At 39.8% G+C, this 26,787-nt stretch overlaps 1 protein-coding gene across 2 annotated transcripts in view; it reads left to right on the top strand.

Moving 5' to 3' along the window:
• Nucleotides 1-26,787, top strand: part of LOC122651614 (vacuolar protein sorting-associated protein 2 homolog 1-like) — a 79,571-nt gene that overhangs the window by 17,302 nt on the left and 35,482 nt on the right. Inside the window, exon 1 of one of the 2 annotated variants that reach the window (XM_043845073.1) lies at nt 14,292-14,386. The exons of the other annotated variant lie outside the window; for it this stretch is intronic. Coding sequence (XP_043701008.1) covers nt 14,350-14,386 — 37 coding nt within the window. The 5' untranslated portion in view covers nt 14,292-14,349. Of the gene's footprint in view, nt 1-14,291; nt 14,387-26,787 lie in introns of those variants that run through there. 2 annotated transcript variants of the gene reach the window in all.

Here is a 26,787-nt window from a genome sequence, read left to right as displayed (position 1 = left end):
TTTATTCTTATTTTTATCTGTCATCTTTTTATATTGGATTAAACTAACATGGTTTATGCAGATAGTGAGTCTTTAGCTCAAAATGGAAGAGCACCTGGGTTTGTTCCCAGGAGATGATGGTTCGACCCCATCAAGACTCGAACAGCCTTTTCCATGTGTTCATTGTAAAAGTTACTATTTCTTGTTCTGCTATTGGTATTTTTATTTTCCTGTTTTGAGTCTTATTTGAATTCTGATTTAGAGTTCTATAAATATATGTAAGAGGCTATGATGGTATTTCTTTTCTGATTTGAATGACAATAGGAACTCTTGGATATCTCTCCATTCTTCTCCTGCATTTGAATTGCTGACCACAAGATGAGGAATCAGGATGCCTATAATTATGGATGAACTAATGTTTCCTCTTCTCTTCTTGTTCTCTTCTTTTTGTTTTTCCCTTTATTGATGTCTTGGTTGCACTGAAAAAGCAAAATGTGGTGGTCAGCCTAAAATTATGGATGAACTAACAGGTTTTTTTTATTGAAGCTGCCACTGTTGATCTATTCCCACAATTAATCTTTATAAAATCAACTTTAGACTTTAGCTGTTAGACATGGTTACAGGCATGGAAATCCCTTAGAAGTAAAAAAGAATTGATAATTTTCCCATTTCTTCTCTCCCACCATTAGGTGTATCTAAAACTGGGACTTATTGGCAGGGATGCTAAAGCTGGCAATTGTTGGCAGGTGTACAGCAAGGCCAAAAGAGATGAATATATGTGATGTTTTTGTAATTCAATTTCGGTTCTTCCACTGCTCTGAAACCTTTGGGCATGTAAGAAAAATTACCGGCAATGAAGGTTCGGTGGTTAGCTAGCTATGCCTGTTTGTGGCCAAGTAAAATATTTTTCTTCCTTTTAAAATCCAGGTTGGGTGAAGGAGATGTTCTAATAAATTCAGAAATGCTCATGGAAGGATGGGCAGAGTTGTCTGGTGTAGGCTTGCACCACTAGGCCATGGACAGGAGACTGAACAAAAGGTTCAGCCTGGATATATGAATCTCTACCCTGATTACTAGTGGGTTAACCCTTCTATAGTTCCCTTCCAGCAGTACAATCATGGCCATAAAGTTTAAACACGATTTTAAGACCAGATCAGACTAGGCGAGTCACCAGGCACCACTACAGTTCAAACTTTGAAGACACTCAAAACAAGATTATGCAAAACTACATAAGCCAGCCATGTCATGTTCTCAAAAGATGTGGAACGATTTGAAGTGCCACGTTTCCCAGATTTTTTCTTTGATTAATCTTTGAAAACTTTTTCTTCAGAAAAGTGGCTTAGACTGGGTTGGAGATGATCAAAACAGAACTGATTTCCTCTTCACTCATCTAATGCAGCAGATAATAAAGCAATCATGATGGAGCATGGTATATTTCTTTCCTCTAGAAGTACCTTGGCTTTTATAATCACAGGCAAATCAATTTGATCCAAGTGAGTCTCTTTGAATCATGTCCAAGTTAGATCATAAATTTACTCAAACTCAGTGATCATTGTGTAATGCCTGCTATACCAACCTGAGAAATATCTTGCATGGTAGATGTGAGGATTAAAGAGTTGATTCCTTTGTTTATGTTGAATTTGGTACTCCTTCATTGAAAGTATCTAGGAAAATATAGAAAAATGGAGAATTCTACAGTGAAATTCCACTGATATTCTCTTTCATTTAACCTTTTGGAAGGACTATAGAAACCCCAGGGATTGGATTAGAAACATCCACAGACAATGGTAAGGAATTCTTTTCATTGACTCTTTATTTTGCATTCAGGCTACTTTGGTTAGCTTTATGCTTTGGTGACTCCTCTTCTCTACTTATCTTTTTTTGAATCAAAAATCTTAAAATTCTGCAAGTTAATTTAACAGCACTCCATCAACAAGGAAGCTTCAGAGAACTGAGATGAACATTGCAGAGTAAAATGATAGATGAAAACAAGTCAATTCATTAAATTAGTGAACGTGAGAATCTTGATGGACTCGAACCATCATCTCCTGGGAACGAACCCAAGTGCTCTTCCTTTTTGAGCTAAAGACTCACAAATTAGAGTGAAAAAACCTGAACGAAGAGAAACATTCAAAGTTCGTTTTAGGTGCTCAGATTTCACCTGTGCCCAAAAACCTGACTGACTTACGACACTTAGAAATTCAGGTCCAACTGTGGAGATATGAGTTGATCCCATCCAAATATTGTCGAACATGGAGAGTTTTTCATGTTACATTTTCTTTTGTTTCTTCTTCTTCTTGGGGGCAGTTGCATCATTCCAGGAAGTTCAGGATTAAATAAGAACAACACCACCATGTCAAGAAAAATAGAAAAAGTAAAAGAAGTGGTATTCATAAGAGGGCGAATTTTATTTACATAACAAATAATGTTTCCCATGCTTTTATTTTTAGTATTATCAGTGCTTGTGGATTAAAACAGATCAGGTTATGTTCCTATATTCCAGGGATGTTTTCTTTAGTCCAGGTATTTTTCCTATAGCTTTGAAGCCCTGACTTGTCATGATGCCATGAAAACTACTGCTGGAATACAAGGCCAGGAAAGTTTTTCTTAAGTTTACTTATTTTCTTAAGCCCTGACTAGTCTGGTTAAGTTTGTCACATTCTTATTGGGCTTTGCCTTCAAAAGATGGTGTCACATTCTCCAATCACCAAGTAAGTCAAAGAACATTGCAGGGAATAAATCCAAAGACATCCAGAAAGAGCAGAGAATACCTCTAGACAAGCCTTTAGAAAACTGGAGACTCAATAAAAAAAATAAAAAAAAAAGCCAAGGAACTATTGTTCAGCATCCATCTCCATTTTCTTCATGGACACAGAAATTCACCGAGAAAGCTTCACATCTTTAGTATCCCTACCCAAAAAAACCAATCTTCCTACACTTGAAACATGCATTTTTGCTATTTTGAAATGGTCCATTTGGTTCAAGAAAAACTGGGCCAAAGGTCCATTATTTCCCCAGTAACGCTACTGGAGTCTAATGAGCAACAAAATTTCAAAACTCTGAAAGCTTTGAAGGTTACTAGAAGGATAATAATGCCAAATCAGAATTCAGAAAGGATATGATTGAATTAGGAGAAAAGAAATTTGCTCTTTGGATCATGAGAGAATTATGCTCTTCACTAGAGAGGATCAGGAAAGCCTTCTTGAAGTCTGTAGCATTCAAAGAAGTGGTCACCCCATCTTCTTTGTTGTTTGTCAAGCCCAACGAAGGAAGTGAAGAGTTTAATGACCTATCCTTCAATCTTTGATTCAAACTGAAGGAGCAGTCAGGTGGATTGAATTGATATCAACCCGAATGATGTTTATTTCCAATAACCCACTTCGATTTGGTGAGAAGAGGATCTGCCATTAAATTTCTGTTCAGGAAGATGGTGCTCTCTGGTTTTCTGTGAGTGGCTTCATGTTTTATCTGATCAGCCTGGTTAGCAGATATATCTTCAGGTAAGCTGAATCTGGCAAATTATGATGGGTCGAAGACGGTTATCAGAAGGAAGATTCAGCCCAACTTGAGACTACTAAATTTGAGGATTTAGACACTGATGAACCTGGAGAGAAAGATATTCCAAAGTTCTGTTTCAAGTTTCAATATCAAACTTCACAAGAAATAGACTCTAACGCAGGGAAGAAATAGTGGTATTACGGATATGAGTAACAAGTGGAGAACTCCTCAACTGATTCTGAAGTTCATTTTCAGAGTAAGGAAGATGTCCGTACAGAATTTGAGTTCCTGTGCGAAAAAGATTTATTTTCATTAGATTTCAACCTAGAATCAATCGGTTAAAGTGATGAATTCTCCATTGAGAATCTTTCTCTTGATCCAAAGGATGGGTTTTTGTCAGATAGAGATTTCGAGAAATAATCTCAAACTGAAATTGTATTGGACTTTGATGAAGAGATCGTAGAAATGACTGTAGAAATCGAAAGTTTAGAAGAGATCCCCTTTTGCAGAATTCAAATTTGGTGAGCTCACTTACCAAAACAAAAAAAATTTGGTGAGCTCCGAAACCATGGATATCAGCAACCAGTCTTCTTTGTTTGTTAACTCAATCAGAAACATAGACGAATCAGAATTCATCCATGGAGAAAAATGACAAATTTCAGAAGAGCTGCCCTAGTTTCTGAATTCTAGAATGGTGGACATTGAAATTATGCCTGAGAATGACATTGAGGAAGACAAGGAAGAAGAAAGCACACATGAAGACTGTGGTGGTGGCGAAGAGAATGAAATTTCAGGAAGAATTGAAGAACCTAGGCAGAATACAGAAAATTTATCGATGCCAGAACCTGAAAGACGAAAACGATCTGGAAACACTATGGGAACATCAATCATCAAGGAGACCATGAGCTCCACCAGAGGCAAGCCGGAAACGAGAGAGATAGTTTGGATGGTTGATTTTGAAAAGATGGGTTGTGCTCAATTACGATTTAACCCTGTAATGAGAAATATCTTTTAAATTCTAGTTTTTTCTTTGATGTTTTTTCAACTTTCAACAACGAATGTGATTTTACTTAATTATTCCTGTAAATTATTCCCACTGCATCCCTTATTGTAGTTTGAAGAGTGTAGTTAGTGTCTTGTTATGTTATGTTTGGATAAATGACAGACCCTTGTTACATTAATAATTTCCCTTAAATTTATTATCCTTAAAAGTTTGTATCCTTTTACATACTCAAAATCCTTGACACGGATCACATTTGTTGTTTCTATATTTTGATCCTTGAAAGTTTGTTTCTTTTTACATACTCAAAAGCCTTTTTCCATTTCTCTTACCAAAAAAAAAAAGGCCTTTTTTCATTTCACGCAAGACCATATTGCCCATATTATTTATACATTTACACATAATAATAATAATAATAATAATAATAATAATAAAACAATAATAGTACCCCTAATCTAGTGTTAGAGAAATATGGTGTTGCCTAAGGGATGTAGTTAGTGCCTTGGCTCATAGTTGTCAAGGCGATGAGGCCACCATAGGTGGTGGAGGGGTGTCTAAGCGCTAAGACAATAAGGTGCTCGGCTAAGCGTCGAAGTGTTATTTCCTTATTTTCTCTCTTTTCTGACATTATTTAGTATACTACAATATATACTTTATATCATAAAAAATCAACATTAAGTCACATCAAGTCATCAAAATTTAATATTAATCGAGAAACATCAAATCATCAAAAATCAACATTAAACCATATCAAGTCATAAAAAATCAACATAGAACTAAAAGACAATAGAATTGAAGATGAAAGATATTGAAAGTTTGAAACAATCAAAACACACATATTGTTGCTATTCTTGAAAATGATCATTGTCTTGATATATCTAATCGCACGTTTGATTTATATTGTTCTTGGAAAATATGATCTTATCTATAAGTAATTAAATTTCTCTCAATTTAGAGAAATATTCTTGTTCTCTATAAGTTTGACTTGTCAAATGATTTTAATTTTACATGAGGTTTTTTATATTAAATAGAGCACAAAACTAACTTTCCAACAAATCCTAGATTGCTTAAATATGGTTTATATTGAATGAGTTATATTTTGCTTAAACTTTATTTGGTGTGCATGAATGCTATTTAAAACATCAAAATAAAAAGATTCGTTTATCGTTCTTTTGTATTTTAGTAATGTTTTGGTATAATAAGATTTATAGAATTTTTAGATTTGAGATAAGCCCCAATATTTGAAAGTTGAAAATTTCACCCACTCTTGAAAATTTAATTTTTGTTCTTGAGCTGGTGGATTGACTTTTTATCTTTTTAGAATTTTTTTAATATTTTATTAGATTCAAATAGGGGTTTTTCTTATTTATGAATAATATCTTAAGTAAATGAACATTTACTTAAACGATATTTTGGCATAAATAAATGTCGAACTTGGTTGGATACCAATAAAACCAGCGCCTTGCACTAAGGTGACAGTCACATAGACCCCCAAAAAAATGCCAAGGCCATTGCCTTGACAACTATGCATGGCGCCATATCAGCTATGCGAGTCTTAACTCTTAATTCGAAAGCCAAAAAGAGAGGCTGTATAATAAATTCCCAATATTCTAATTCCACTAGCTACTCAATTTGTTTTTTTTTGTTCGCTTGTTTGTTTTCCTCCTAATTTTCTTTTTCTTAATTGCTTTTCAGTTATAAGTCCATGTCCCAGTGTTTTGAAATGATATTACCACCTAATTTTGTGTGGCGAAGTCCTCTTCAAATGATTATTAGTTAAGCTTTTTTTTTTTAAAGAAAGGAAAAAACTTTATAGACTAAGGAATAAACAAAGTATTTACAACATCATGTTCATACAAAAAGTGACGATGGCAGGTCACAACTTTCCTAGCAAAGTTGTTCATCCAAACTAAGATAGCACTATCATGAGTTACCAAAAAGGAAATATTATCTTTGAAATAAACATTAAGATCAATCAACAAAGGCACCATATCCCATGGCCAAAAACTGTGTGATGGTTGTGGGATATGCTGAAGAAGCCCCTTCTTGAAACCCAAGCTTCCTTGATCTTAATACCCATACTGGAAGTATGCCGTAGACCAAAAAATAAAGTTGTCGCTTCCGGCTCCAAATCATGGTACGCCGTCAAAAAGCCTGCATGAGCTGACGCCATCCGTCCCTGGATCACTATACAAAAAGCCCAAGTTGAAGAATCTATGACTGGGTGAAAGATTCCTGCACATAACAAAATAGGAACTTCAAAATAAGCTAAATTGAAATCAGTAATAGATACCGGCATGTCAGGAATCATAAAGTTGCCATCATTACAGTAATTAAGGATGGGTGGGTTAAGTTTGAGATCAATTATCCAATGATTAATTAGAGTCATTGTTTTAATAGGATCAACCTTAGCATTCCCAAAAACAACTCTATTCCATAAATCCCAAATAAAATAGCAAGTGATTATAAAAACAGAGAAAAACCAATTAAGAGATTGTTTTTCTGAGTGTACTTTGAGAAAGAAACGAAGTGCAACAAATTTCCAAAGATGGATATGAAAGTTGCTCCGTTCTCAAAACCAAAGGGCCTGCGACCCAAATGCGCTTGGCCCAATTGCAAGAAAGTAGTATGTGCCAAATCAATTCTATAGAGTGTCTGCAAATCAAACAATCATAGTCGACTCGACTCCATTTTGCAATGATTTCTCTAGTAGGGATGCCTGCATGTAAAACGCGCCAAAAAAATATTTTAAACTTAGGATGTATTGGTAGTTTCCACAAAAATGTTCACCATCTGACAGACTTAGAATTAAAATGCGAGGGGGTATTGTTAATTAGAAGAAATCGCGATGCCCAATGCGTAGAGAACTGACAATCCTTTGCTAGGGTACACCACCAACTATCATCATTAACAGATAAAGGAATATTAGTAAATTTTGGGAGAAACCAGCAAGGAATGCAAGATGAAAGCAAAGTATTCCATTGAGAATTAGAACAAAAGTGGCTTACCTTTTCATTCTTCTGGTTTGGATTCAAAGAAGATGGTAGAGAACAAAGTTGATATTGGAAATCTACGGATCATCCTAGAAAAAAGAATTGTTGCCATTACCTATAATCCGGAAAGAGATTCTCTTGAGGACTGGTATCATATTGGCAATGTTGTTCCAGGTCCATGATCTTCACTTTGTCATGACTTTGGGATTGAAGATCGAGTGTGTAGGAAAATACTTAGCTTTGAGAACCTGGGCCCAGAGGAAATTGGGTTAGGAAATCAGTTGCGGGGCAAGTTTGAGGATTAAAACAGAATTAGTAACCGAAGCCTTGCGAATACCCAACCCGCCAAACTTTATAGGAAGACAAATCTTGTCCCAAGCAATCAATGATGACTTCTTTGTAGAGGTTGAACTCCCTATCCAAAATCTTATGCAAATAGAGTCGAGTGCTTTGTAGGTTTTAATGGGGAAGGAAAAGCAAGACATAAGATAGGTTGGACTGGAGGTAAGAACCGATGGATCATGACCCAACGACATGCATAAGATAAAAAATTAGATTTCCAATGAGCAAGTTTATTATTTACACAAGAGGCTATATTGTTCAAATCCTTTGTTTTGGATCTGGAATGAAAAAGATTGACACCCAGATAGGTGGCCTGTTTCGACATTTCCTTAATTCCGATGATTGAGCATAAGAAATGTCTCTCAGTAGGGGTAACATTTTTTCTGAACCAAAGGCCAATTTTTCCATAGTTTATTTCCTGTCCAAAGAGGTCAGAGAAGATCTAAAACAACTTTAATTGTGCGGAGATCCTCGGCCGTAGCCATGCAAAAAAAGAAAGTATCATCTTCGAAGAGCAGGTGAGATATTTCAAGAGCATTTCTAGTAATCTTAATACCATGGAATAAATTAAGTTCCCTGTAGGTATCTAGAAGTCTAGACAACACCTTCATAGCAGAAATGAAAAGGTAAAGGGTTAAGGGGCACCCTTGCCGAATTCCCCTAGAGGCTTTAAAAAAATCAGAAGGGCTGCCCATCCAGTTTTATAGAAAATGACGTATTGGTGATGAGAGCATAGATGAGACGTCCCCAATCTTCACCAAAACCTAAAAAGTCAAAGATGGTCTTAACAAAAGACCATTCTAATCCATTGTAAACCTTAGATATATCAAGCTTGATAGCAACAAATCCACCCTTACCTTTTTTAGTGATTGAGGTATTGAAAAATTTCCTGGGCAATAATAATATTGTCAGAAATTTATCATCCAGGCAAAAAACTGCTTGAAAAGGAGAACTGAAAGAAGGGAGATGAGTTTTGAAACGATTAGCATTGATTTTGGCCAAAATTTTATAAGATACATTACAAAAGCTTATTAGTCAAAAATCAGAAACTTTACAAGCCGAGTCCGATTTAGGAATTACACTGATAAGAGTGTAATTAACTCTAGAAGGAAGAGCAGCAAAACGAAAGAAGTTATGTACAAAAGAAAGAACGTCATTAGCTAAAAGGTCCCAAAAATTTTGGTAAAAACAAGCTTGAAAACCATCCATACCTGGAGCTTTCCATGGACCCATAGAAAAGTCCACCTTCCTTACCTCTTCCAAAGATGGCAGATCACATAGTGAAAGCTGAGCACTGGTAGAGATTATTAGTTAAGCTTTTTGGTGTCTGATTGTTGAAGAATAAACGAGCTCCACAACATTTTCCTATGTTTCAAACATTAATGCCATTGTCCCATTCCCTCGCTAATTTTCTCATTTGTCTATTGACAATATATAAGCATTTCTTCCCTCCACTAAACATGATCACTTTCATTCAGGCTCTACTGACTTTTGTGAAAATCCCTCATGAGTCATGATTGCTTCTTCTTAAGAAACTCTAGTAAGTTTAGCATGACCTCTTTTATACATCTCAAACACTTAATGAGATATACCATCCATGCAATGAAATGCAATTTTGTTATATTAAAAACAGATTGGAATAATTTTTTCTATGTGGTAAATATCAATTTATTGATCAAATTGTGTAGAACATGTGGTGAGGAAATGCAACATTCCACCAACCACGGAGTGGATAACAGCCAAACTGTCATACACGGGATAGACAAGACCTTCCTGGCTAGAGAATCAGCTACAACATTGGCTTCTTCAGGAATAAGGAGAATAAACAAGATTTAAAAACCAAGACAAGCTAACTATGTCTGCTACTATGAGCTTGCAAGTTGAAGGGGGGGGGGGTGCGAGAAGTGTCTTGTAAATATGAGAACACCGCTACACAATCTGATTTCACAATACCTCCTCAAAGCAGTGCAAGATGGCTTCAACAAGACCATTGTGGATTGCTAGAGCTTCACCCACCTCAATAAGATGAAAGAGATGAGCTTCAGATTTTGTAAAAAGGGGCTGACCATTATGGTCATGAATTACTATGCCCAAGCCACCCTTCCGATGTCTCTTGGATAGAGAAGCATCACAATTTATCTTCATAACTGGGGAGCATGGAGGAACCCAAGTCTTAGTCCTTAAGGAAGTAAAGGAGGAAAATACTTTAAATTGGTTGAGCAACTTGGCTTCAACGAATTCGGCATGAGCTCGATGAGCATCAAGGATTACTTCCTCTGGTGTCCAGTTCTTTCGCTTAAACGGCAGGTCCTTTCGGGCTTTCCACAACATCCACATGATAAAACTGGAAAGCCCCCATAACCTCCTTTGGATCTTTATTACTCAGATTCTGAACCTTACTCCATCCTTCCACCCAAGAGGCTAGATTAAAGTTGTTGTCATGAGGGATTTTATAATAAATGCCTGACCCAAACCATGTTGCTCTAGCAAAGGGGAAAAGAACTACTTTGAGGACAACATTGCTTCTCCACATCGATAGCATTTTGGGTTTAAGGGACTTTGGCACTTTGATAAGCCTTCACCTGAAGCAATGCCTTCAACACAAACACACATCATATAAACGATTTAACTTTCAGTTGAGTAGGGCAATTCCAAATTTCCTTCCAGACTGTAGATGAGGTTGCCTCCCAATCACTGAATCTTGACGAGGATGGGCGGTTTGCGGCCTTCTGTGCATACAGTTTGCATTGAAAATGGTAAGCAAATTTGACAAGGAACTTCCCATGTTTAGATCCTCCTCATATTTCTTTATCCATTGAGGGAAAAGGCTGAAGGTGGATACCTAGGATAGCTTCCTTTTCGGCTGAAGAGAGCAAATCATCAATAACTAAAACTTCCATTGACAGCATTCTTAGTCTATATGGTCCGAAACCCAAACTATTCCACAATCTTCTCTACACGGGCTCTGGATCTTGAACTTTGGAAGGGACGACACCCATTTGTCATTCCATGCATTCACTCGATTCCCAACACCAATCCTCCATATAAGGCCTTTCTCCAAGAGCTTCCTCCCTTCAACGATACTCCTCCATGCCCAAGACGGGTTGTGGCCTAGCCCAACCTTCATGAATTCACATTTAAGGAAATAAAGAGATAAAGATGTACACAACCCAACTCGAGAGAGGATAAGAAAATAACCTCCATGCCACCTTAGTCAGTAGCGCCTTGTTGTGGAAGGTTGGGATTTTGAACCCAGAACCACCCCGCTCCTTGGATTGACACAGCTTTCTCTAGGCTAACCAATGGACCTTTGGTTCATTGGCTGTTCTACCCTAATAAAAATAAGTCGCTGCTTTACGAATTTGATCATGCATGGCCATTGGAAGTTTGAAGTGGGAGGAAACATAGTTAGTAATAGGGAGCATAACAGCCTTTAATAGGACTTCCCTCCTCGCGTGTGTGAGAAAATGTTACGACCATCCATGCACTTTTCTGCTCAACTATCACTGATATCATAAAAATGTTTGCCTTCTACACTATAAATTCCGTTGGGAGCTCAAGGTACTTGTTTGTTCTTGGATGCTATATTTGGGCTAGAACACAAGGAAGACTTCTTTATGTTAATCATTTGGCCACTTGCTTTACACTATAACTCCACAACATCCTTAAGATTATGCAACTCTTGAACCTGAACTTTAGAAAAAAGAATGATGTCATTTGCAAAAAGCAAATGCGATAAGGGTTGCGACCTGTTTCTCACCCGGATGCTATGAATGATTCCTTTAGACTCAACTTCCTCAAGAACATTGGATAGAGCTTGGGAACACAAGATGAATAAGGCTTGGGATAGGGGGTTACCCTGTCTAATTCCTCTCGAGGGAGTAATAGTACACTGAGCTCCTCCATTGACCAATATTGAATATCTAACTGAAGTAACAAGGCCCATAATGAGAGACATAACTTTCCACCGAACCCCATTTGAGGAAGAAGCTTGTTGATGAAGGACCATTATATTCGATCGTAAGCCCTCTTCATGTCCAGTTTAATAGCAACTTGGCGTTTCTTCCCTTTCTTCTTTCGCTTGATGTAGTGAAAAGCTTAATGGGCCATGAAGATATTGTCATAGATATGATACGACCTGGGACAAATGCCTACTGCGATGAAGAGATGGAAAGAGGGAGCACATTATGTATTCTTGCTGCCAACCCTTTAGAAATAGCTTTAACTGTGACGCTACAGAGGCTGATGGGCTTGTAGTTTTCCATCGATTCGGGGTTTCCTACATTATGAATTAAGCAGATTAGGGTAACATTACTATGATGTGGGAGGAGCCCTGTAGAGAATAAATTGGATACAAATGCATGTAGGGCTAAATGGGTTAGCTCCCAATTTTTTTGAAAAAAGGTGGGAGGGAAGCCATCCACACTTGAAGCTTTTAGGGAACCAATATTGAACACGATCATCTTCACCTCTTCCATAATGGGTTTAGCGCACGACATGGCATTATCAGTTTCAGAGATCGAAGGACAGACACACCAGAGAACAGTCCCTAATGCCTAATCGTCCACACCTTCAGACTTGAAAAATTCTTTAAATCTGGTAGCGATTTCCTCATAAACCTCTTCCTCAGTATTAGTCCACCTTCACGACGGGAGTTTCAACTTCACAATATGATTATGTTGCCACCTCAAGACCATGCTCGAGTAGAAGAAAGCAGCGTTAAGATCACCTCCTTAAAGCCAGAGCACTCTGGATTTCTGGAGTCATAATTCCTCCTCGCACGCCAATGCCTCTTCTAAAGCCTTTGAGACCTCATTTTCTTCCACCTGTGAAGTTGCTGAGCAGGGGAGGTTTTGAAGTCTCTCAATTTCTGCCTTTAATTGACGGACCCTGGATTGAATGTGACCAAAGGTCTCTTGATTCCAACGCTGCAAGGATACACGAGATGAATTTAGATTATTAAACAAGACAGGGTTTAGAGGTACCTGCTATAGGAAAGTTCCAAGCATGAGTAACAACTCAATTGCAATCTGGGTGCCTCAGTCACATCGATCCAAATCGAAAGAGACGTAATCCTCGACTAGGCTGCCCATCTGAATCAACAATGAGATGGGTATAATCAGATCCAATTGCAGCTTTTGTAAGCACAATAGCTTTTGAAAACGTAGTTCTCCAGGCCACATTCAAAAAAGTGCGATCAAGGCGGATCCTAATATTGGCCGAGCCCAATGTCTTATTGCTCCATGTAAACACAAGGTCGTGAGATCCAAAATTCACCAGCCCGCAAGCCTCCACCATATCACGACATGCAAGAACATCTTTGGCCCCTCTACGGTTGCCCCCATCCTTCTCCTTCTACGATAAAAAGGAATTGAAATCGCCAAAGCACATCCATTCTTCATTGCGGCCCTCGCTTAACTTTTTAATGGAATCCCACACAAGGTTCCTCTTAGACCAAATGGGATCTCCATAAACACATCTTAAGTAACGAATACCTCAAATTTCATCATGGTTTCGTATTCTAAGTTGTTTTCTAAGTAAGGAATACATTACATCGCATAATATAGAAAAGATCAATAACACTAATGATGGAACCTTCATGTTAGGAACCATTAAAGTTCTCCTCTTTTGAACGGGTCTAGAACCATTTAGAAACTAGCATCGTCCTGTTAACTAAAATGGGCGGTACTGGGATTGGCATCTTTGGTACTGGTACCAATACGGATCCATCCCGAATACTAGAAACCGTCCCAATTAACACCCTTAACAAGACCGCAAGGAGTGCATAGGCATGCACAAGAGTAGATGAGAGGTTAAATGATTAAATTTGAAGTTGAATTTGATGTGACCTATTTAATAAATGGAAGAATGATTTTCCCACCATGATTTCAAAATTTGATATCAGGATTATCAATCAATATTGATACTTGGCCAATCCTATTTCTATGTAACGATTCTATGAATCCAATTTTTTAATAAATGTAAGGACAAAAGCGCCCTATATAAATTTATACCAATATTGATATTTGAAATCATGTTTCCCATGATGCCAATGTAGGGAAGAATTTGTGCACCATACCAAGGTTGTTCACATGGGGCCCATATATTTATATATTTAGGGCAAAGAGAAAAATAATAATAAAAAGAATTAGTGTAAGGGGTAAATTGCACTATGCATTGTAGGGAAGTTTTTCCTTAAACAGATTTATTAGATATCTAAGAGAAAAAATTACCACATCATTTTTCACGTGTCAAAATACTATTATACCCCCACCTATTAATTTTGTCCATAAGTTCCACCAAAACAAAACAGAAACTTTAGGCCTGAACAAGCCAAAAGTTGAGTAGAATAGATATTCCCCCAAATCCAGGTCCAGGCCACTTTTCCCAGTTGGTTCCTCACGCACGACTGAGTGATACCGCGTAATAAAATAAGCGAACTGTATGATCGAAGCAATCTATTTTACGCGAGAGAGACACGATCGATCAAATATTTCTTCTCATAGCAAATCCGGCTCGTTTTAGCAATCCGAAGTGATGAGTTTCCTCTTCGGCGGGAGGAAAACCCCCGCAGGTATGTGTCTCGATTGGGTTTTGAAGTTCTGATATTAATATCTGTCTTTCATTCTCTGTAATCCAAAATTTTCAAATGACCCAAAACTTGTGTTACTTTTGATAATTGTTAATCAATTCAAGACGATCCCTTAAAAAATGATTCAGAAGAACCGGGCACTAACTAATTTCTATTTTACGAGTTAGATTGCAAATTTTGTTATCTTGATTGGGTTTTACAAAAGACTTCTTAAAAGATTTCAAGTTTGAATCTATCAGTCACGCCTCAGAAGTTAGGTTTTAAACTGTGTTAAGGCTGATCACTGCTGGGTGAGCGTCGGTTGTTTTGTTAGTATGCCTCGAGTCTCACCTCGAAGTAATTTTTTTTTTAAAGACAGACTTGAGACTTGAGAGTGTGTTTGATGCAGATGCCAAGCTGTTTGGCAAGAATACACTAAGGCTCTGTTTGTTTCAGCGTAAAATTTTACATGAGACTCCTCTTTTCCGGAAAAGTCTCTGGAAAATTTTCCCCCAAATTCGTGCGTAAAATTTTACAGATGACTCGCAGAGTCGAGACCTTCGTTTTCTTTTATGAGAAGAAACGAAAAAAAAAAAAAACAGATATTGAAGGGAGCGAGCTTGAGCTTGAGCTTCAATGGCAAAAAGGGTTCCATCATCATTGCAAGATCCTTCACCTGGAGCTTCAGTGGAACATCTTCCACCGCACCTTCTTCCGGCGATTTTTTATCTTCATTTGGGATCGGATTCTTTCCTGTTACCTCGGGAAGCCCTTCAGGTACCGGTGGTTGCAGCATAACATGTCTTCCATATCTCCTGCTATTATCGAGTGCGGTTAGCTTCCGACAAAGACATCCATATGGCTGATCGTACCATCGTCTGTTCAGTCTCTCCGTTGAGAGCAACGCCTCTGGATCTCCACATCTCGTCCTGCTTGATGAGATCCCCACGACAATCAATGTCCTCATGAACATTGGATGCACCGACGACTTGCTCCTTCTCAAAGACCCTCCTCGGCAAGTGAATCATAAGCTTGGCTCATTCAATGGAAAGAACCCCGATCTCCGTCGGAAGAAGGGATACTCCATGCCCCTGTCTCTCCGCATCTTTGAAGACAGAACTGTACCTCTCCTCCAGGTCTCTGGTTCTTTGTGGAAGAATGAATCCCTGCCCCTCTCTCCACGCCATGACTACATGAGAATGTTAAGAATAGTTGTATCAGGGGTATATATGTACATAATCCCTATTTTATGTATTCTTTGTGTCATTTGTATAAGGCCAAGGACCTGTGTGTAATTATATGTTCTTTTAAATATAAGCATGTTAGTCTCTTGTTTTGAGACATAACACACCAAACCAATATCGTGGCTGCTCTCTTGGAGTTTCTTTTCTTCTTCTTCTTCCACTCTAAAAGCTAACATGGTATCAGAGCATTGATCCTGCTGTTTGCAAATGTTCGTAGGAGGTTTGGAGTGTGAAGAAGGGTTTCATTCACTTGTTTTCTACTGCTGTTCAAAGGACTGGTTAGGTCATCTTCTCCAGCTTATTTCTCTCTCGTTTGGAATCCAAATGGAGTGCTTCCTAGTGCTCTAGTTTCGTTTGGGGGTCCTCTTTTATCTCCTTGGCTTCTCTCAAGCGCGAGCACCCATTTATCCACATTAAATCTCGGTTTGGCTGTTCTGCCCAGGATTTCCGCCAGCTAGGGTTCTAGATTTGCACCAGCTCTTCAATAGAGCCTTGTTTGGCCATTTTTTATGGTCCATTTGCGTCGTTTTTGGGTAGGGAGCATCACTCCTCTTTAATCCGCTGCTATTTGAGTATTTTTTGAAGATCTACAAGTGTTTCAAGCCTTTTTTGGCTATTGTTTGCCCTGTTTTTTGTGCCTACGGTTTTGAGACAAACCTGTTTGCTTGAAGTGCTGCTGTTTACTCTTTCTAAGTGGTTGATTTAAGATCAAATATGGGTGAGAAAAATGTCGAAACACCCTTGCCCCTTGTGGAAACAGCTCCATCTCCCCCTTCTTCCTTTGAGAGCCTCAATATCCAACTTCATATTGCCAAGCTTGAGAACCACACCTATTTGGATTGGTCCCGATCCATGAAATTGATTCTTCGGTATAGGGGGAAGATGGGGTACATAAATGGTAGCATCAAGGCTCCCCTTCCTACCGAGCAAGGGTACTCCAAATGGGACACTGAGAATTCTCTTGTGATGGTTTGGCTTCTTTTCTCAATGAAGCCTGGGATTGGAAGAAGGTTTATGGGTAAGGAGATTGCCAAAGACATTTAGGATAGTGTGGTCCGTATCTTTGATCGAGTTGGGGACTCTACAAAGGTGTACCAACTTCTCCAACAGATTGTTAGCCTGTGCCAGGGTGATAGAAACATCTCTGACTACTATAGTTTTGTTGTGGGCCTGTGGGAGGAGTATGATCACTGTAGAGATCTTCAGTTGTATCCTGATGATGAGGTCAAGGTGCACCGGTTGTTTGAGAAAGAGAGGGTCTTATTTCTCCTTGGCGGCCTTAATTCTGAATTTGAGCCTCTTAGGGTACAAATCCTTGGCCGACCAAGTCTTCCCTCACTGGAGGAGGTGTGTGGATATCTACAGAGTGAGGAGACCCGTAGGGGTGCCATGGGGACTACTCCCATTGTTGAGCGCTCTGCTCTTGTTTCTTCCACTCCTCAGGACTCCACTAAGGGAGCTGATAAGGGCGTTGCTAAGGGAGTTGATAAGGGAGCTGCGAAGGGCCGATTCTTATGTGACCATTGTGGCAAATCTGGGCATACGAAGGATTTTTGTTGGGATCTCCATGGGAAGCCCCCTTCTGGTTCCTCTGGGGGATTGAAGGGATAGTGGAAGAAGGGGCCTAAGGCTCATGTTGGGGTCATTGAATCTGATTCATCCTCTCTTTCCAAAGAAGACATTGCTGTATTTCGCCGGATTGTAGCTTACCTAGATGGTTCCTCTGCTACCCCTACTTCTATTGCACTACTGGCCTCTTCCCCCTCCGGCACCACACCTTGGGTCATTGACTCGGGTGCCACGGATCATATGACTGGTAGGTCTCAGCTGTATAATTCCTATTATGTTTGTTTCGAGAAAGATAAGGTAAAAATTGCTGATGGTTCATTCTCTTCCATTTTTGGTAAGGGAGATATCCAGGTGACCCCACTTTTACCCTTTAAGTCTGTCTTTCATGTTCCCAACTTTGCCATTAACCTTCTTTTAGTTAGCCAATTGACTAAATCTTTGAACTGCTTTGTCACCTTCTTCCCTACCTATTGTCTTTTTCAGGATTTGGTGACGAGGAGGGTGATTGGCAGTGGTCGTGAAACTAACGGCTTATATGTTTTGGAGACTGGTGCTTCCCCTGTTGTGCAAGCTCAATCCTATGTTTGTGGGCAAGGAGGTGGACGTACTCAGGAGGATATTTTGCTTTGGCATCGTCATTTGGGGCACCCTTCTTTTTTTGTTATGAGGAAACTGTTGCTATATTTATTTACTTCTATTCCTGTCACTCATGTTTTTCATTGTGAAACTTGTCTATTTGCCAAAAGTTGTAAAACAGTTTATGCATCTAATGGTAATAGATCTACTTCACTTTTTCATCTTATCTATACTAATGTTTGGGGGCCTTCCCCTGTTACCTCTTTGCGTGGCTTCTGCTACTTTGTTTTTTTCATTGATGACTATTCTCGGGTTACTTGGGTTTACCTGTTGAAACACAAGAGTGATGTCTATGTTGCATTTAAAAATTTTTATGAGTTAGTGTATACCCAATTTCAAACTCGGATCTAAATTGTCCGTTCTGACAAAGGTGGGGAGTATATGTATAGTGGTTTGGAAACCTTTTTTTCTGACCATGGCATTATTCATCAGGTGGCCTGTGTTGATACCCCACAATAAAATGGGGTGACTGAAAGAAAAAATCGCCATCTCCTTGAAGTGGCTAAAATCCCTTTGGTTTACCATGCATGTTCCAAAAACTTTTTGGTCTGATGCCCTACTCACTGCTGTCTTTCTTATTAACCATATGCCGTCCAGTGTCTTGAACTTCAAGGTTCCTCTTGATGTCTTACCCTCACGTTCTTCTTCCTTCTCTCTTCCACCAAAGGTGTTTGGTTGTATTTGCTATGGCCATATTAGCAAATCTGCCCGCACTAAATTGGATCCTAAGACTCTAAAGTGCATCTTTCTTGGATATTCCTCCACCTCCAAAGGGTATAAATGCTACCATCCTCCTACTCGTCGGTGGCTTGTCTCCAAAGATGTCCATTTCTTTGAAACCATACCGTATTTTCAGTCACCTCTTCAAGGGGAGTGTTCATCTCTTGGTGGTGGTGTTGAGGGTGAAGAGGTTCCCGAGTTTGTTACATTTCCTTTCTCCACTCTTGTTTTTATTTCCCCTTTTCAGATTGACAAAGGAAAGAAAAGTTCTGTGGATACTGTTGTTGAAGGGGAGCCTCCTAGTGTTGTTAAGGGGGAGCGGGGAGCCTTCTGTGGATATTGTTGTTGAGGGGGAGCCTCCTAGTGCACAGGTGAACAGAGAACAGGAGGAGCTACTGGTGTATACGAAGGACAGGAGAAATCCTTCTTCATGGCTTCCTATAAAGAAGACCTACCAAAATCCTTCTTCGTCTCCTCATCCTGAGCCTCCATCCATTGAGACAGGTATACCTTCCTCTACTTCTACATCCTCAGACTTAGATCTTCCTATTGCTCACCGCAAGGGAACTCGGGCATGTACTAATCCCATTGCCAAGTTTGTTTCCTATGATTCTATCTCCCTCACAGGTATAGCTTTCACTGTGGCTATCTCATCCATATCTATTCCCAAGAATGTAGCAGAGGCTATGGCCGATCCAAAATGGAGAGAAGCAATGAACACAGAGATGTTGGCTCTTGAGAAGAATCACACTTGGGACCTTGTTGAACTTCCTAAAGGGAGAATCCCTGTTGGATGCAGATGGGTATTCACAGTTAAGTTCATGTCTGATGGTACTATGGAGAGGTATAAGGCAAGACTTGTCGCCAAGGGTTATACATAGGCATAGTTCGAAATCTCGCCGAGTTTCTTGGTTTTCCAATTTCCCGAGTCGAGATGGCCTACGAAACTTAAAATGTCAATATCTCTGCGAGATCTCGGATCTCTGCGAGATCTCGGTTTGACATAGGAAAATGTCCATCTAGGTCCTTTATATGAGTGCTAGATCTCGAGATTTTGCTGAAAATTCTTGGTATACAGACACTTATCTATGCCAGGAACCAAGACAGAGAAGACAGACACTTATTCATGCCTAATATCATTTAAGTAAATCATTTACTTAAGATATTATTCATAAATAAGCAAATACCCCCCATTTGAATCCAATAAAAATAGTTCAAAAATCAAATTCCAAAAGGAAAAGCGATTGACCCCAGTTCAAGAACAAAAGCTGGATTTTCGTGATAGGTGTAATTTTCAACTTTCTAATGCTTGGGTTTTTCTCAAATCTAAAAATTCCATAAATCTTATTATGGTAAAACATTGCTAAAAACCAAAAGTGCGGTAAAATATTCATTTGTTTTGATGTCCAAAAAATTATTTTCATTTAGAGCGATTTTGACAGCATTCGCGCACACCGAATTAAGAGTTATGTACCAGTCAAACTTAATTCGGTGTGCGCGAATGTTGTCAAAATCGCTCTAAATGAAAAAATATTTTTGGACATCAAAACAAATGAATATTTTACCGCACTTTTGGTTTTTAATAATGTTTTACCATATTAAGATTTATGGAATTTTTAGATTTGAGAAAAACCCCAGCATTAGAAAGTTGAAAATTGCACCTACTGCCGAAAATCCAATTTTTGTTCTTGAACTCGGGGGTTGACTTTTTTTCCTTTTGGAATTTGATTTTTTAACTATTTTTATTGGATTCAAATAGGGGGGTATTTGCTTATTTATGAATAATATCTTAAGTAAATACAAAAGCATTTACTTAAATGATATTAAGCATAAATAAGACTAAGGCTGTTTGTCCTGTGTCTGTCCTGGTTTCTAGAATAAGCAAGTGTCTGTCCTGCTTTCTCACTAATTGAAACTCTTATTTGGACTTTGTTGTTGCAAAATCTAATAACGCCATTGTGTTTAAATGGCCTAAAATAGGCTGTATACCGATTTTCAGACCCAAAAGAGGTCTAAAACCCATCGAGATGGGCTTCCGAGTCGGAAAAAAAAAAAAATGCACAAACTCGTCGAGATCTCGGCCCAACTCGGTTTTTTGCTGGGCCGAGATGGCTTCGAGACCCGAGTTTTCAAACCTTGTACACAAGTGTATGGCATTGACTATCAGGAAACCTTTGCTCCATTGGCCAAGCATAACTCCATTCGTATACTTCTCTCAATGGCTGCAAATCTTGATTAGCCATTGTACCAGCTTGATGTAAAGAATGCATTCTTACATGGTGACCTAGAAGAAGAGGTATATATGCACTCTCCTCCTGGGTTCAAGCATCCTGGTGACAATGGGAAAGTGTGTCGTCTTAGGAAGGCTCTTTATGGACTCAAACAGTCTCCTAAGGCTTGGTTTGAGAGGTTTAGACAAGCCCTCCTACAAAGTGGATATATTCAAAGTCAAGCTGATCACACATTGTTTATACAAAGGAAGGGCAGCACTATTATGACTCTCATTATTTATGTTGATGACATTGTGGTCACGGGAAACAGTGAAGCTGAAATCTCAAAGCTTAAGCTTTATTTGGCTCCGCAGTTTGAGATGAAAGATCTCGGTCCATTGAAGTATTTTCTGGGGATTGAAGTTTCAAGATCCAAGCAAGGGATCAATGTTTGCCAAAGGAAGTTTGTTCTTGATCTACTTACAGAGACATGCTACTTAGGATGTAAACCAATCTCCTCCCCTATTGAGCAGAACCACAAACTAGGGGAAGATTGTGGTGAACCTCTTGTGGATGCTGAAAAATATCAGAGATTAGTAGGCAAGCTAATCTATCTTTCCCTCACCCGACCTGACATAATCTACGTTGTTGAAGTGGTGAGTCAGTTTATGCATGCACCCAAGATGGGATCTCTTGATGCAGTTTACAGGATCCTCAGGTATTTGAAGTTATGTCCTCGAAAAGGCCTTCTCTTCTTTAGGAATGGTCACTTGAGAATTGAAGTATATACAGATGCTTATTGGGCCGGGTCTATTTTTGATAGAAGATCCACCTCCGCATACTGTACTTTTGTTGGGGGAAATTTAGTCACCTGGAGAAGTAAGAAGCAACCTGTGGTAGCTAGGTCAAGTGCTGAAGCAGAGTCTAGAGCCATGGCTCATGGTGTGTGTGAAATCTTGTGGTTGAAGAAACTTGTTCAAGAATTGAGATTTGAGACGACTGAACCTATGAGCCTATATGACGATAACAAGGCAGCCATAAGTATTACTCACAATCTGGTTCAACATGACCGGACAAAGCATGTTGAGGTTGACAGACACTTTATCAATGAGAAGATAGAATCTAAGACTATTTGTACTCCTTTTGTGAAGACAAATGAACAAGTGGCAGACATTTTCACCAAAGGATTTAGCTCTCATCACTTTAGTTTTATGTTAGACAAGCTGGGTATGTATGACATATACCACCCAGCTTGAGGGGGAGTGTTAAGAATAGTTGTATCAGGGGTATATATGTACATAACCCCTCTTATGTATTCTTTGTGTCATTTGTATAAGGCCAAGGGCCTGTGTGTAATTATATATTCTTTTCAATATAAGCATGTTAGTCTCTTGTTTTGAGACATAACACACCAAACCAAAATCGTGGCTGCTCTCTTGGAGTTTCTTCTCTTCTTCTTCCACTCTAAAAGCTAAGAGAGAAATCCAAAGCCTGACGAGTAGAAGAACGACCAACATTCCGAGGACTGAACGAACGGCTTGAAAACTTCTGGATTTTAAATTGGTCACTCTACAGAGCGTATTTCAACTTGAAGGGGAAGGCTCGATTGAGAATTGAGATTCTGTGACATGATTGAGAGCTTATGCGCTCGAGTCTTATGGAGGAGAAACCATGGGTTCCAGTCTCTCCTCTTTTGTAACTCGTATCGACTCGGCACCATTGTTGACGATCTGTCTGCTGCTCCGCAGCCTGTTGCGGAGGGGCCCTCGCCCGAGTTAGGCTTCGATGCATGCACCACCAGTTAGAATCTATGAATGGATCGATTCAAGCAAGGCTGCGGAGCAGCCCTCGCCCGAGTTAGGCTTCGATGCACGCACCACCAGTTAGAATCTATGAATGGATCGATTCAAGCAAGGCTGCGGAGCAGCCCTCGCCCGAGTTAGGCTTCGATGCACGCACCACCAGTTAGAATCTATGAATGGATCGATTCAAGCAATAGAACAAGATTCACAACAAGGGAAAGAGGAAGAAGAGAAGAGAAGAGAGAAAGAAGAAGAGAGTTGGGAGAGAATCGATTGTGAGGGAGAGACAACTCCACTCACCTATTTTCTTCCTCAACAACATTCTTGAAATTACATATGACTCCCTAAGGAGGTAAAAGGAAATAAGAACAAAAGATAGAAACTACAACTTAATATGACTTATAACAAGTCAATTACAAAAGTACCTTTTATAACATAAACTCTAACACTCCCCCTCAATCTGGAGAATAAATGTCATGCATTCCTAGCTTGCATAAGAGGGTACTGAATTGGTTAGGAATGAGACCCTTGGTAAAAATATTTGCCACTTGATCACCTGTTTTTACAAAGGGAGTACAAATGCAACCAGAATCTAACTTCTCTTTAATGAAGTGCTTATCAACCTCAATGTGCTTCGTTTGGTTGTGTTGCATGGGATTATGAGCAATACTTATAGCAGCCTTGTTATCGCAATAAAGCCGCATGGGTTCCTCAGTGTTAAATCCCAACTCTTGAATCAACCGCCTCAGTCATATGAGTTCACACACCTCATGAGCCATGACTTTAAATTCTGCCTCAGTGCTAGATCTAGCTACACCTGGTTGTTTTTTTCTCCTCCATGTAACTAAATTACCATCTACAAAGGTACAATAACCAGATGTGGATCGTCTGTCAGAAACTGAACCAGCCTAATCGGCATCAGTGTAGCCCTCTATCCTCAAATGATTATGCCTGGCAAATAGAAGGCCCTTTCTAGGGGAAGATTTCAAGTATCTGATGATGCGATAAACAACATCCAAGTGCCCACTCTTGGGTGCATGCATGAACTGGCTCACCATTGCAACTGCATCAGTTATGTCTAACCGAGTCAAGGAGAGATAGATTAGTTTCCCAACTAATCTCTGGTACTTACTTGCATCCATAAGAGGAGAACCACATTCGTCTCTAAGCTTGTGATTTGGATCAATTGGGAAGTTTGCTGGTTTGTACCCCAACATTCCTGTTTCGTGTAATAGATCCAAGAAAAACTTTCTCTGGCATATATTGATTCCTTTCTTTGATCTTGATACTTCAATATCCTAGAAGTACTTTAGAAGTCCAAGATCTTTAATCTCAAACTGTTGGGCCAGGTAAGATTTCAATCTACTTATTTCAACATTGTCATTCCCAGTCACTACAATGTCGTCAACATAAGCAATGAGAGCTGTGACCATACCATTTCCTCGCCGGACAAACAAAGTGTGGTCAGCCTGGCTTGAGGCAATAATGGTATATACTTAATGGTATAGACCCACTTCCATCCAACTGAAACTCTCCCCTTGGGAAGATCTACAAGTGTCCAAGTACCACTCTTCTCAAGAGCCATCATTTCCTCGGACATTGCCTCCTTCCACTTTGGGTCAGACATAGCCTCTGTGACATTTTTTGGAATAGAGGAAGAAGCAAGAGCAATGGAAAAAGAAACCTATAGGAGAAATAGCCTCATAGGAAACAAACTTGGCTTTGGGATTAGTACAAGCTCATTTCCCCTTTCGAGTAACACTAGGGAGATCTAACTCAAAGGAAGGAAAAGAAGAAATGTTACCTGACTGAGGAGGGTGAGGCACAAGATGTGGATCCAAAGAGGACTCTTGGCAGGTCTTTTTTCCCTTTCCCTTCAAGCATTCACCTCTTTTGAAAACAATCAAATTTTTTTCTTTGCTAGCTAGCTCATTGTCATTGCTAGCATCAACACCTGAATGAGTATCAATGCCAACATCTACTTCTTTGTATTTCCCGATGTCAAGAAGATAGGGAGTTGGAGGTAGGCAAAGGAGAAAGAAAAGGAATGACATCAGCAGCCTGTTCACTTCCATGGCTCTCCCTCTGAAAAGGATGCTGATGAGGAAGAAAGAAAGGAATAGACTCAAAGAAGGTGACATCTTTGGAGAGAAGTCACTTTCGGGAGGAAGGATGGTAGCATTTATACCCTTTAGTAGAATTTGAATACATAAGGAAAATACATGTGAGTGCTTTGGGGTCAAGCTTTGTTCAAACTGATTTGTTGACATGAACATAGCAGACACACCCAAAAACTTTAGGAGGAAGAGAAAAAGCAGAAGCTTGAGGAGAAAGGATTTCCAGAAGGGATTTGGAGCCAAGAAGTTGAGTTGGCATCCGATTGATTAGGAAGGTAGTAGCAAGAAGGGCATCAGACCAAAAGGTTTTAGGAACATGTATGCCAAAGAGGAGGCTTCTAGTGACCTCCAACAAATGACTGTTTTTTCTCTCAGCCACCTCATTCTGTTGAGGGGTGTCAACACAAGCTACTTGATGAATAATTCCATTATCAGTAAAAAACTGATGAAGCCCCCCCCTCCCCATACATGTACTTACCACCCTTATCAGATGAACTATTTGAATGCGAGTACTGAATTGAATACAAATCAACTGATAAAATTTTTTGAAAGGCTTCCCCTCCTCTATCTCTTCCATCATGTCTTCCCTCTGCCTCTTTGAGGATCTCTCCGGCCTCCGTATCAACCTCCTCAAATCCAAAATCTTTTTTGCTGGTATCCCCTAGTTGGATCGAGATGCTCTCCTGCGTCTCACGGGCTTCTCCATTGGAGCCCTCCCTGTCAAGTACTTGGGCCTTCCCCTTATCCCTGCTAGGCTTTCCAACCAGGACTGCACCCCCATGCTTGATAATATCCGTAAGCGGCTTTAGCTTTGGAAAGGCAAGCTCCTCTCCTATGCGGGTAGGCTTGAATGAATTAGATCGGTTCTCCAATCATCTTACATCTACTGGTGTGGCATCTATGGGCTCCCCTAAGCCACTATCAAAGCTATGGAAAACCTCTTCTGTGCCTTCCTCTAGAAAGGGAAAGAAGCCTCCAAATTCCTTCATCCAATCAGTTGGAAATCCATTTGCCTCCCTAAGGTTGAAGGGGCTTGGGCATTCGCCGCGTCCGCGATTCCAACACCGTCGGAATCCTGAAGCTCATCTGGAAAATCTCCTCTAGGCATGACTCCATCTGGGTCAACTGGGTTACTCCCATCTTCTAAAAAATGATTCCATTTGGACTGTTCCCATTCACTCCAACTCCTCTTGGGTCTGACGTAAGATTCTCCTCCTTCGGCCTCTTGCCCTTAGAGCCATCTCGACGTCTATTGTAGATGGATCCTCCACCTCTCTTTGGCTTGATCCCTGGCACCCCCTAGCTCTTGCGTGGCTCCCCTCCCCCAACGACCGCTTTAGCTTTAGCTCGGCTTGAGACTTTGCTCGTAACCCCTGCCCTCATGTCCTTTGGCTCAATCTAGTCTGGTTCAAAGGCCTCATCCCCAGCCATAGCTTCACAGTCTGTAGATCCCTCAACCTTTGCCTCCCAACCCAAGCCTTCCTCCTGCATTGTCATATCCCTATCCCCCCCCTCTTGCATTTTCTGTTGGAATGGTTTTGAGGATACTGCCCACCTTTTCTTTGCTTGCCCCTTTTCATCCATCATTTGGAAAAAATCCCTTGTCCATTTGGCCCCATAGCGGGAGACACTTACCCTTTGATCAAGAATGGCACTGGTTGGACAAGACCTTCAAAGGCAGCACTTTCTGTGACACTGTAGGAAAGCTTATTTTTGGCTCCGCTATTTACCACATTTGGATGAAAAGGAATCTTAGGAGATGGACTTCCAAATCTCGTTCCTTTGACTTGATTTGGAAAGCCATCTCTTTTGATGTCTCCTCCAAGCTCAGCTCTATCCCCCATCGTACCATTATTGACACCCTAAGGAACATGCATATTGTTGTTACTTTGGGTTTAGACAACTCTCTTTTGCAGCCTCGTACCTCTTTAAGGATGGCCTAATTTTGTGTTTCCTTTCTCCCCCCTCCTTCCCCTTGTATCCCCCCCCTTCTTTCTCCTCCTTGCCCCTCCTGGGGTTCGGTAATATATTTATTCACCAAATTTTTTTTTGAAAGCATCATAAACATCACTCTTTTGTTTCATCAAAAAAGTCCAAGTGGACCGA

The sequence above is a fragment of the Telopea speciosissima genome, chromosome 2 (assembly GCF_018873765.1).
Source record: "Telopea speciosissima isolate NSW1024214 ecotype Mountain lineage chromosome 2, Tspe_v1, whole genome shotgun sequence".
NCBI classification, from domain to species: Eukaryota; Viridiplantae; Streptophyta; class Magnoliopsida; order Proteales; family Proteaceae; genus Telopea; species Telopea speciosissima.
This window is presented reverse-complemented; position numbering and strand designations above follow the sequence as displayed.